The 13,186-nt window shown below is 48.1% G+C and overlaps 1 protein-coding gene across 1 annotated transcript; it reads right to left on the bottom strand.

The window, feature by feature from the left end:
• Positions 1-6,471: 6,471 nt before the first annotated feature.
• rasd1 (ras related dexamethasone induced 1) lies at positions 6,472-12,451 on the bottom strand. Its single transcript, XM_033041029.1, has 3 exons — positions 12,441-12,451; positions 7,921-8,316; positions 6,472-7,545 (listed from the first exon to the last, which is right to left on the bottom strand). Exons 2-3 carry the CDS (start codon positions 8,189-8,191, stop codon positions 7,019-7,021), a joined length of 798 nt encoding a protein of 265 aa, XP_032896920.1. The 5' UTR covers positions 8,192-8,316; positions 12,441-12,451; the 3' UTR covers positions 6,472-7,018.
• Positions 12,452-13,186: the final 735 nt, after the last annotated feature.

The raw sequence follows: 13,186 nt of genomic DNA, 5'->3' as shown, positions 1-13,186 counted from the left end.
ATCATCCCCTCCAAACTGGTTACCAAACTCGCAGAACTGGGTCTCTGCGCATCCCTCTGCAACTGGATCCTCGACTTCCTCGTCCACAGACCACAGTCTGTTCGTATTGGTGGAAATGTGTCAGCCTCAATAACAATCAGCACGGGAGCACCTCAAGGCTGCGTGCTCAGCCCCCTGCTGTACTCACTCTATACCCATGACTGCGTAGCGAACCACAGTGCGAACTCCATCATCAAGTTCGCTGACGACACCACTATTGTGGGGCGTATCACTGATGGGGATGAGTCAGAGAGAGATCGAGCAACTGTCCATATGGTGCCAGCGCAATAACCTGGCCCTGAACACCAGCAAAACCAAGGAACTGATTGTGGACTTTGGAAGGAGTAGGAGGGGGACCCACAGCCCCATTTATATCAACGGGTCGATGGTTGAAAGGGTCAAGAACTTCAAATTCCTGGGGGTGCACATCTCTGAAGATCTTTCCTGGTCCGAGAACACGAACGCAATTATCAAAAAAGCTCATCAGCGCCTCTACTTCCTGAGAAGATTACGGAGAGTCGGACTGTCAAGGAAGACTCTCTCTAACTTCTACAGGTGCTCAGTCGAGAGCATGCTGACCGGTTGCATCGTGGCTTGGTTCGGAAATTTGAGCGCCCTGGAGAGGAAAAGATTACAAAAAGTAGTAAACACTGCCCAGTCCATCATCGGCTCTGACCTTCCTTCCATCGAGGGGATTTATCGCAGTCGCTGCCTCAAAAAGGCTGGCAGTATCATCAAAGACCCACACCATCTTGGCCACACACTGATCTCCCTGCTACCTTCAGGTAGAAGGTACAGGAGCCTGAAGACTGCAACAACCAGGTTCAGGAATAGCTACTTCCCCTCAGCCATCAGGTTATTAAACCTGGCTCGGACACAACTCTGATTATTAGCAACCACTTTCTGTTATTTGCACTACCAGTTTATTTATTCATGTGTGTATATATTTATATCATGGTATATGGACACATTTATCTGTTTTGTAGTAAATGCCTACTATTTTCTGTGTGCTTAAGCAAAGCAAGAATTTCATTGTCCTATACAGGGACACATGACAATAAACTCACTTGAACTTGAACTTGAACTAAAGGGCCTGACCCACTTTCCCGAGTTTTCCCCTTGATTCAAACCTGCAGAATGTTCGCAACGAATCCGTAGGAGTCCATGGATATATCCGAGCGGCTCGTTATACCAGCCGTAGATACTCGGGGCATTAGGTAAGTCGGGACGCTTGTTCCAGCCTGATAAAAAATGTCCACCAGTAAAAAAATAGCCCCAAGTACCTACGGCTGGCATAACGAGCCGCTACGATATATCCACGCACTCCTACGGCCTCCTATGGACTCGTTACAAACATTCTGCGAGAATCCGTGAATAACTCGGGAAAGTGGGACAGGCCCTTAAAGCTTTTTTAGAAATTAATAAATTATCAATATTTTTACAGGGTATTTTATTAAAATAAAATGCTTGTCAATAAATCTGGTGAAAATATTCTTCTCTTAAGTAGAAGCGTAGCCTATGATATCCCTTGCTACTTTTCAATATCTTCTATTCGCTATTTAAAACGGCAATTTCTACCCTGAAGGAAAATACTTTTGCAGGCTTGAATGTAAACAAGCTAAAAGACTTTGGACTCATGACTACAATGTCTTGCATTTATAGAATGTGTCTAATGCCCACAGTATCTCAAAAACCTATTTATCAAGGTAAAAGAAAAGGAGAATTCTTTTAAAGGGGGAAATGATTAGGGATAGGACAAGTGGGAGCTGAGGAGAGGGCAGGAGCAGGGAGGTGATGGTGGGAGAAGTGTGTGTGCATAAGGTTAGCTTTTGACTGCACCCTTAACTTATGAGAGGGCCTTGCTGTAGACTGACAGCAGCTGTTCCTGAATCTGCTGATTAGTGCTTTCATGTTTTTTAAAAGCATCTGTCTGAGGCGAGAAGGGGAATGATCGGGTTCTTCACGGTCCTGCATTATGCTGGCTGCCTTTCCAAGGAAGCATGAAGTGTAGATGACGTCAATGGGGTTGGGGGTGGGGATGGGGATGGGGGAGACAGGTTTGTATGATAGACCGGGCTACATTCACAACTCTCCGCAATTTCTTGCTGTCTTTGGCAAACCAAGCCCCGATAGGATGCTTTCTAGGGTGAACTTGCAGAAGATGGCTGGAGTCATAGAGTCATACAGCGTGGAAACAGGCTCTTCGGCCCAACTTGCCCACACCGGCCAACATGTCCTAGCTACACTAGTCCCACCTGTTTGTGTTTGGCCCATACCCATCCAAACCTGTCCTATCCATGTACCTGTCCAAATGTGTCTTAAATGTTGCGATAGTACCTGCCTCAACTACCTCAACTGCCAGGTCATTCCATACACCCACCACCCTTTGTGTGAAAAGTTAACCCCTCAGGTTCCCATTAAATCCTTCCCCCCCTCACCGTAGATCTATGTCGCCTATTCCATTGGAAGACATGCTGAATGTCTGTAGTCTTCTGAGGAGGCAAACGTGGTGGTGTGCTTTCGTGGTCATTGGTTCATTGTGGTTTGGTTCAGGACACATTGTTGGTGATATTTATACCGCAAAACTTGTTCTCAACCATCTCCACTTGGGTACCAGTGATGTTGACTGGGACACATACTCCATAAGAGGAAATATGCCTAGTATACCTAGTTTGACGTATGCCACTCCAGATCCAATCTATCTGGTTTTACCCTTAAAAACAGCATGTCAAGCTACTCAGCTGTCATTGTTTTCTCAATGGTGTAGTTAGGGATGTGAAAAAATGTTGACCTTGTATTGGAAGCAACTGCAGATAAGCCTGAGACTGACAACGCCTTCTATTCAAGCCCAAGGCTGAGCTGCCTGGACCAGCCTGAGACTGCCAGCACCTCCTCTCAAGGCAAGAGTGAACTGCAGGGACAAGCCTGAGACTGCGGCGCGTCCTGTTTTGAGACCAGAACTAAGCTGCCGGGATAAGCCCGAGATTGCCAGCACCTCCTCATTTCTGAACTGGCCATGAGGGACAGCGCCCCCTATACGCCAATTAACCTACAAACCTGCTCGTCTTTGGAGTGTGGGGGGGAACCAGAACACCCGGAGAAAACCCACCTGGTCACAGGGAGATCGTACAAACTTCAGGTCAGGATCTAACCTGAGTCCCTGGTGCTGTAAAGCCCCTGTCTCACTTCCCTGAGTCACTCACGAATTCTCCCGAGTTTTCCCCTTGATTCAAACTCGGAGATGTCAGCCGTAGGTACTCGGGGCTATTTTTTTTACTTGTGGACATTTTTCAACATGCTGAAAAAACGTCCCGACTTACCTGATGCCCCGAGTACCTACGGCTGGCATTACGAGCTGCTACAAAATATCTACGGATTCCTACGGCCTCGCTACGGACATTCTCCGAGTTTAAATCGAGGGGAAAACCTGGAGGACCAGTGGATCGCTCTTCGTCTCGCCTCTACCCTTCGACCGGTCCAGCATGGGAGACCCTAACAGGAGACGAATCTCCCGCTGGCATAGCTCTAGGGGTCACTGAGACACACAAGCTCCCCAAACACGACAAGGTTGCAATCCAACGGAGAGATCCTTCCTTTTGGCTCCACTTATCTGTTTCCTGTCTGCCTCGCCTGCCTCTGTGCCCGCTCCACCCCTTTCCCTTCCCCTCCAGGATTCTACCACCCACCATCCCTGAGTCCACTGTCTTCAGTCAACATGTTACGCACGCTCTTACCCCTCACCCTCTCTTCATCCCAGATATCTTCCATGTCCATGAGATATCTTCCATCCCGCTGAGTTACTCCAGCACTTTGTGTCTATCTTCGGTGTAAACCAGCATCTGCAGTTCCTTCCTATACATGTTTGTATGCTCTAGATTCCAGCATCTGCAGCCACTTGTGTCTCCAATAATTGTAAGTGTTCAGTGTTAAGAATAAGGGGCTCGGCCATTTAGAATGAAGATGAAGAAAAACTTTTTTTACCCAGAGAGTTGTGAATCTGTGGAATTCTCTGCCTCAGAAGGCAGTGGAGGCCAATTCTCTGGATGCATTCAAGAGAGTTAGGTAGAGCTCTTAAAGATAGCGGAGTCAAGGGATATGGGGAGAAGGCATGAACGGGGTACTGATTGTGGATGATCAGCCTTGATCACAGTGAATGGCGGTGCTGGCTCGAAGGGCCAAATGGCCTACTCCTGCACCTATTGTCTATTGTCATCATGTTGTTTTGACCATGGTGACAATCATACTGAACACTATGGGCCGTAGAGTGCTGGACGACCGATTAACCTGATTATCTAATTCCAATCAAGTTTAAGCGATGGCTTCTGCCCCTTGTTTTGTTTGATTTGGTGAATTCTTAGGCATTTTATCACATATGCCGTCACTCCCAAACCAGCAAACCTCTCCCAGACCCCCCCCCCACCACCCCCCCCCCCCCCCCCCCCCACCCCACCCCCACCCCAGCTCTAAGATTGGTAAATAATGAAGGTACACAAAAATGCTGGAGAAACTCAACGGGTGCAGCAGCATCTATGGAGCGAAGGAAATAGGCAACGTTTCGGGCCGAAACCAAGGGTCTACCTTTGAATTTCCAGCATCTGCAGTTCCTTCTTAAACACTGGGTAAAATAATGAACTGACTGGAAGTTAACCAATAATGCAAGTTCATTCACAATTATTTTTAAAAAGAGATTTAATTAGACGTTACTGGACTTTATCTATCTTTAATCGGACTCGACTGCACTCAAAGTTATTCCCTTTATCTTGTGTCTGCACACTGTGGACAATTTCATTGTAATCATGTGGGTACTGACATACTATTTCCACTATCAAGGGGATCTATTGGAAGCCCAAAAAGGCAGCCAGCATCATCAAAGACCCACCCCATCCTAGCCATGTTCCCATCCCCCCCCCCCCCCCCTACCATTAGGAAGAAGGAACGGGAATCTGAAACCCATGGCCACCAGGTTCAAGAATAGCTTCTTCTGAAGCAACCATCAAGGTTTCTGAACACTGCACTTTAGACTGTAGACTTGCAGCGTGGAAGCAGCGATCACCCTGCACACTAGCACTATCCAACACACTAGGGGCAATTTACAATTTTTTCAGTACCCGATGAAACCACAAACCTGTAGGTCTTTGGAGTGTGCGAGGAAACCGGAGCACCCGGATAAAACCCACGCGGTCACGGGGAGAACGTGCAGACATTGTGCGGATAGCGAGGGTAGTCAGGGTCGAACCCGGTTTCTCTGGCGCTGTAAGGCAGCAACTCTACCGCTGTGCCACTGTGCCACCCACACACAGTAACTGTACACAGAAACTATGAACTGTGTCTTTGGTTGCAATCCCCGCTTAGGATTCCGCATTATTATGGCTACCCCATGTTACGAGTATTAATTTGTTGCACTGTTAATTATTATATATTATCTATGTGTACTGTTTTTACCTCCTTCTTATGCCACTTGCTGCAAATAAGAATCTCCTTGCTCCATCCATTGTCGGTACATATGACATAAGACAGTTTTAATCAGGCAACTGAATCATCCTACCACAACGGGAGAGCAGTGCTGAACTACTATCTACCTCATTGTTCGTAAGTTAATGTTCATAAGTGATAGGAGCAGAATGAGGCCATTCGCCCCATCAAGTTTACTCCGCTATTCAACCGTGGCTGATCTATCTCTCCCTCATAACCCCATTCTCCTGCCTTCTCCCCATAACCCCTGACACCCGCACCAATCAATAATCTATCACCTCTGCCTTAAAAAAATATCCATTGACTTGGTCTCCACAGCCGTCTATGGCAATGAATTCCTCTGACGTATGAATTGCTCATCTCCTCCCAAAAGGAACGTCTTGGTGACCCTTGGACTATCCTTGATCAGAGGACACAATCATGAGAGGAATAGATCGGGTAGATACACAGAGTCTCTTGCCCGGAGTAGGGGAATCGAGGAAAGAGGACATAGGTTCAAGGTGAAGGGGAAAACATTTAATAGTAATCCGAGGGATAACTTTTTCACACTGAGGATGGTGGGTGTATGGAACAAGCTGCCAGAGGAGGTAGTTGAGGCTGGGACTATTCCATTGTTTAAGAAACAGTTAGACAGGTACATGGATTGGACACATTTGGATGGATATGGACCAAGTCCAGGCAAGTGGGACTAGTGTAGCTGGGACATTGTTGGCCGGTGTGGGCAAGTTGAGCCGAAGGGCCTGTTTCCACACTGTATCACTCCATGATTCTGCTGGCTTTACCTTGCACTAAACGTTATTCCCTTATCATGTATCTACACACTGTGAATGGCTGGATTGTAATCATGTATTGTCTTTCCGCAGCCTGGTTAGCATTGGACAAAAGCTTTCACTGTACCTCGGTACACGTGACAATAAACTAAACGGAACACCAGAGACATCATTCAAGAACACTGATTATATTTCAAAAATCATTTATTTTTTATAAAAGTAAGACTTTGTTCAATATTGCAAGTACAAGTGATTTTTATGCAACTTGCTGTAAACATTTTCGTTTAGTCATTGAAGCAGTTTGTAGATGTTAAGACTACAATATTTTGATTTAAAATTAAAAGCCTCAAGTAAAAATACTTCACAGTCAATACTACACAATGAATATTCCGAGGAGGAGCGAGGGTAGATTTTTTTTTATGATCCCTCTCCCCCCAGGCCCCCTTCGTGTTCATTTTTTTTAAGCTCTTAGTCCATTTCGTCCACATTTTTCCGCTGTTTGGGAGTAGCTCGCTGTGGAGACTCCGTCCGCGTTGTTAAGCGAGCGCTCGCCTCTGTACCAGGACCGTAGCACCGACCACTCTGCTGAAACCTCCCGACACGTTTCCGCCCCCCACACACACACACACCTCGAAGGACGGGGTGCGGGAGCGTGTCTGTCCCTGCCTGCGAGTGCGACCACGCCTGTCGGATCCATTAAACTCAAGTCCCCCTCTGTACAGGAGGCGGTGGGCCGTTTAACTGACGACGCAGCGGTCCTTATCCCTGGCGTGGCCGCCGCCTATCGCCTTCTCCTTGATGTACATCAGGTCGCTGTGGACACTCGGCCGCCGGGCGAACGGCGCCACGATGCCGTACGCGTCCTCGTCTTTGATTTTGCGGCTTCGGAACGTCTTGCGGTGAAGGATGTCGCAGTATTGCACCGACACCTTCCTGTGGAGGTCGGGACTCATCTCGCTCGGCAGCTTGGCCAAGGTGAAGAGCGCCTGGAACATCTCGTCAACTTTGGTGTTTCTCTTGGCCGAGATCTCAAAGTAGGCGCACTTGCTGTCGCCGGCGATCAGCTGATCGATCTTCTCCATGGGGACCTCTCTGTAAAAGTCCCGGTCGCTTTTGTTGCCGCATATCACGATGGGCACGTCTATGTTCTCCTTGGTCTTGTTCTTCAAGCATGACTTGGTCTCCATGATCTGCAGTTTCAGCCGCTGCACCTCCTCAAAGGAGTCGCGATTGTCTAGGCTGAAGACTAGGATGAACACATCCCCTGAAAATACAAAGAAAGAAAGACATCGTTAGGAAGTCGCGTTAAACCAGGGTTGCTCACAAATAACTCACACAACTCATCCAAACACCCCACCCCCAGAAAATGAGTTTGCGAGGGCATCTGATAGAGACAAAGAACTGCAGATGCTGGTTTATACCAACGCTCGGTACAAAGTGCTGGAGTAACTCAGCGGGTCAGGCAGCATCTCTGGAGAACACGGATAGGTGAAGCTTCCATCTCCAGAGATGCTGCCTGACCCGCTGAGTTACCCACCACTGAAATAAACCAGCCTCCTGGTTCCTGCCAACGGGACCAGCTTAAGTTTGGGGACATCTTGGGTGGGCAAGGGAGGCGACGGAGTTTGCGAATTCTCACCTGTCAGGATGGAGAGACGCCTCATGGCCGGGAAGGGGTGGTTTCCCGAAGTGTCGAGGATGTCCAGTTGGTAGATGTCGCCGCGGATGCTGTAGAACTTGCGGTGAAAGTCCTCGATGGTCGGCGTGTACTGGTCTTCGAACTTGCTGTTGAGGAAGCGCGACACGATGGCGCTTTTGCCCACTTTGGACGAGCCCAGGATGACCATCCTGTAGCAGTTCTTGGTGGGGACGTTCACTTCGGTCTCGCAAGGCGGCATTTTCTTAATCATTCCCCGGGCTGGCGCTTTGGCAAAGGGGGGTGGAGGTGGAGAAGTCCTGAGCGGCTGGTTGAGGCTGTAGTTTTAGTAGTAGACCAAGGAGGCTCAGGCAGGCAAAGGAGCAAGGAGCTGTACAGCTACACAGCGCCGTGGCTGCACCTTATATAGCGGACAGGCGGGGGTGGTGACGAGGGAAACCACGTGTGGGGAGTAAACAGGGCGGCACTGTTTGTGTATGTCTGAGCCTCGGGCGAACGTCAGCGAAGCAACCAGGCTGGGCTGGACACTTTCACCTTGTTTGGAGTTGGATGAAAGGGAGGAGCGTTAGAAAAAGGCTGGCTCGCTCCCTGATCCAGCCCGGCGACACAGCTCTGCGCGCCGCTTCATTGGCGACCTCCTCTCGCTGTATCGAACAGGTCACACAAATGCACTCTATCCGTGGCCCTGCTGCCAATATTTTTCGCGTTTGTGATCAATGCGACTTGCATCCTGTGACAGAGGTAGATAGACGTGTGAGGAATGTGCGGGCATTGAACGGGAGAAGTGGGGTAACGGTGTTTAAGAAGGAACTGCAGATGCTGGAAAATCGAAGGTAGACAAAAGTGCTGGAGAAACTCAGCGGGTGCAGCAGCATCTATGGAGCGAAGGTAATAGGCTTCCTTCGCTCCATAGATGCTGCTCCACCCGCTGAGTTTCTCCAGCACTTTTGTCTACCAAGGGGGTAACAGCGAAAGGAGCAACTGGGTAAAGTAATATCATTTACAATGGACTCTCTGCTTATAATATTTAGAAGATTGGCGTTTTCTTTCCGAGCCGTGTTTAAGGTTTAGGTTCCCATTGACAATGGCTTTGTGAAGAGTTACGACGAGGGAGCCCCATTAACTGTGTGCACAAGGAACTGCAGACGCTGGTTTACACACGAATAAAAAGGACAAGGGTGCTGGAGTAACTCATCGGGTCGGGCAGCAACTCTGGGGAACATGGATGGGCGAAGTTTCGGATCATGCCCCGTCATCAGACCCGTCTCGATCCGAAAAATCACCTAGTCATGTTCTCGGCACGAAACGTTGCCTATTTCCTTCACTCCATAGATGCTGCTGCACCCACTGAGTTTCTCCAGCACTTTTGTCTACCTTCGATTTTCCAGCATCTGCAGTTCCTTCTTAAACACCTATTCATGTTGGGCTGACTACAAATACTCATACTAGAATTAGTTTGAAGAAGGGTCCCGACCCGAGTGAGTCTCCTATCCATCCACGTTCTCCAGAGATGCTGCCTGACCCGCTGGGTTACTCCAGTATTTTGTGTCCCTTTCCGCCCAATAAACAACTGCCCTGATCCTGCTCCACGCCACCCCGAAGAGTCTGAAGAAGGGTCGCGACCCGAAACGTGGCCTGTCCCACTGCCTCCCCAGATGCTGCCCGGCCCGATGTGTTCCTCCAACACTTTGTGTATTGCACCGGATAACGCCTGGGTCGGTTGGAGTGGGTCACCCAGGATCCGCGCTAACTCTTGGCGTGTGGACACCAGCTCGGTATTGGATTGTGTTCTTCACGGCCCATCGCAACCCCGTCCTCCCCTCCCTGACATTTTCAGATACCGCTGTGTCGATGGCCAGATACCACCCTGTCGATCTACCTGCCGCGAGAAACGGGGAGAGAGATTAACCTCGGAGTATTTGGCACTGCCGCTTAACACAAGAGAAATGTCATGCAGTTCTTGAACAAGTCTCAATTCAGGCTAATGGGCGAATCCTTGCTGACTTTAGCCGCCCGCTGCACCCCATACCTCCTCGTCCCACAATTTTTTTTGTTGACCCGTCGATAGACACAAAAAGCTGGAGTAACTCAGCGGGACAGAAAGAACCCTTCTTCAAACTGAGAATCAGGGGAGAGGGAGACGAGAGATATGGAAGGGTGAAGTGTGAAAACGAAAAATCAAAGGGGACGAAGCCCAAGAAAAATGTAGAACAGATCATTGTTGGCTATGGGGAAGGTGACAACGAGGTATACAAAGATAAAATGTGACCAGGAGGACTATTGACCATTCAAGGGACCCGTCACCATTCGAACTCAGATTGATCAGCGAATATATTTGGAACATCCATGAACTTTATTGGAAGTTCTACCATCACAAGGTAATATAATTACATAGAAAGATAGAAAATAGGTGCAGGAGTAGGCCATTCGGCCCCGACGAGCCAGTACCGCCATTCAATATGATCATGGCTGATCATCCAAAATCAGTACCCCCGTTCCTGCTTTCCCCCCATATCCCTTGACTCCACTACCTTTAAGAGCCCTATCTAACTCTCTCTTGAAAACATCCAGTGAATTCGCCTCCACTGCCTTCTGTGGCAGAGAATTCCACAGATTCACAACTCTCTGGGTGAATTTTTTTTTCTTCTTATCTCAGTCCTAAATGGCCTACCCCTTATTCTTAAACTGTGACCCCTGGTTCTGGGCTCCCCCAACATGGGGAACATTGTTCCTGCATCTAGCCTGTTCAATCCCTTAAGATTTTATGTTTCTATAAGATATCCTCTCATCCTTCTAAATTCCAGTGAATATAAGCCCAGTTTACACGCGAGAATTCCAAAGAGGGAATTCCTCTGTGGAAATACAAAGCACTGTGGTCACAGGGAATCTGAAGCAAAAAAAGGCGAATCTTGTAATATTCACCAGGCCGGGCAGCATCTGGGGAGAAGGGGAAGGAGATACCATGGACATTTCAGGCCGAAGTCCTTTCAATAGAACTACGTTTGTAGCCTGAAAGGCATAGACCAGAAACATCACCCACCCATGTCCTCAGGAGACGCTGCCTGAGCCGCTGAATTAGTTACTCCGGGACTTTCTTTTCTCTTCCACGTTGTAAATGTTAAGAAGGGTTTTTTTTGTTATTGTTTGCGCGTTGGCTGGTGAAAAGTAGCAGCGAGCCAGGGCGTTTTAAATTGAATTCAGATTTTCACCTTGCTCCGCCGCGCAATCTACTGCCCAAAGTGGCTGAATTAATCAAGAATACGTCCCCGCCTGGTCTTCTCACTCGCACTCGCACTGACACTGACACTTGGCCCACACGCTGAATTCGGTCATGAAACTGATGGGTGTCAATGACTGCTGGCGCCTTGCATAATATACAACACGTTCGTTATTCAAATGCTTGTCACACTGCCTGCGCTTAAAATGCGGAGTCACCGGTGATTTTGCATCGAGCAGTGTAAATGGCCAGGGGAAAGTGAGAATTGGCAGCTGTTAACGATAGTTATGTGGCTTTTTAATGAGAATGGGCCGTAAATCTTCAGCCAGCGACCTGGATACAAGTGCAGAAGTGACGGGGAACCCTAGCGAATGATGCAACCGCTTTAGTGCGCGGTGTTTAATTAACCATTGGTTAATGTTTAGCTTTCTGCATTTGCAATGCCGGTGGCTTTAAAAAAAAAACAACCCTGAACATAGGCAGATTTATAGCGGGGTTATAATGTTTAGGCTGCAGAGCGAAAAACGCGTTGTTGCAGGCGTATGATTGTGCGGCTCAACGCTGTTTACACGAAAGCAAGTCTATGTGTAGGAAGGAACTGCAGATGCTGCTTTAAGTTTAAACCGAAGATAGATACAAAATGCTGGAGTAACTCAGAGAAACAGTCTCGACCCTTCTTCAGACTGAAGAGACGTCACCCATTCCTTCTCTCCAGAGATGCTGCCTGTCCCGCTGAGTTACTCCAGCATTCTGTGTCTATCCACACAATAGCAACAACAAGTCCGTTTACTGAGGCGCACTTTGCCCGGGGTTGTCGTATGGGCGAGGTGGGAACTAAGTACCACTTGCTTGTGACTGTGCCATCGTCCTGTCATCCAAGTGATGGTGATTCTTTACACATCCCCACCCGTTCCTGTTCTCCTGACGAGTTGTCTCGTCGGTCAAGTTGAATAGTTAGGCTGGGGGGGTTCTTTTCTTTTGCAAATGATTCATGATCTTTCGTCCTTCGTCACGGCCACGAATAAAACTTGGCCGCTACGGCTAAAATATTCAAACCATGAAGAATTAATCGCTGCAATAACGAAAGGTCAGGTAGCATTTGTGTGGGGGTGATCAGTTAGCATGTCAGGTCCACAGAACCCATTCTTAGAAACGTCCCTGCATTTACAGGCATAGAGTCATACAGCGTGGAAACAGGCCCTTCGGCCCAAATTGCCCATACCAGCCAACATGTTCCATCTACACTAGCACCATCTGCCTGCATTTGGCCCATATCCCTCCAAACCATGTACCTGCCTTAAACGTTAGGATATCTCCTACTTCAACTACATCCTCTGGCAGCTTGTTCCATCCATACACATTTGTGTGAAAAAGTTACCCCTCAGATTAAATATTTCCCCTTTCACCTTAAACCTATGTCATCTGCTCCACGATTCATCTACTCTGGGCAAGAGACTGTGCATCTACCCGATCTATTCCTCTCATGATTTCTGAAGTTATTTAAGATTTCAAACATCTGCATTTGTTTATATAAAAAATGATTCTTTTGAAAGGTCACGGAGCAGAAACATTGACTATTTCTCTCTTCGTCGATGCTTCGTGGGCGGTGGAAATGTTCCCAACGTCTTGTGCCCCTAATACCAGTTTGTGCAACTGAACAGAAGTTCTTACACGCCCACGAAAAGACACAAAGTGCTGGAGTAACTCAGCGAGTCAGACAGCATCTTTGGAAGAACATAGATAGAAGAACGGCCAAGACCCGAAACGTTACCTATCCACTTTCTCCCCAAATTGCCGCCGGACCCGCCGAGTTACTCCAGCACTTTGTGTCTTTTTTGTCAACCAGCACCTGCAGTTCCTTGTCTCCCCTTCTTACACACTCCGCGCATATCTTTGTTCCTCCAATATACAAAACATACCAAGTACAATTTCTAACACAGACACAAAAAGCTGGAGACTCAGGGGGCCAGGCAGCGTCTCTGGAGATAAAGAGTAGATGACCACCTGTTATTTGTCTCCAGAGATGCTGCC

This window comes from Amblyraja radiata, chromosome 22 (assembly GCF_010909765.2).
Source record: "Amblyraja radiata isolate CabotCenter1 chromosome 22, sAmbRad1.1.pri, whole genome shotgun sequence".
Lineage (NCBI taxonomy): Eukaryota > Metazoa > Chordata > Chondrichthyes > Rajiformes > Rajidae > Amblyraja > Amblyraja radiata.
Note: the sequence above shows the minus strand (reverse complement) of the source record. Positions and strands in the feature narration are given on the sequence as shown.

Excerpts from the sequence above, each read along its gene's own strand:
- rasd1 (XM_033041029.1), bottom strand. The coding sequence starts at position 8,191 with ATGATTAAGAAAATGCCGCCTTGCGAGACCGAAGTGAACGTCCCCACC. Across the intron at positions 7,546-7,920 it reads GCGTCTCTCCATCCTGACAG|GGGATGTGTTCATCCTAGTC; the intron begins GTGAGAATTCGC and ends TTGTATTTTCAG.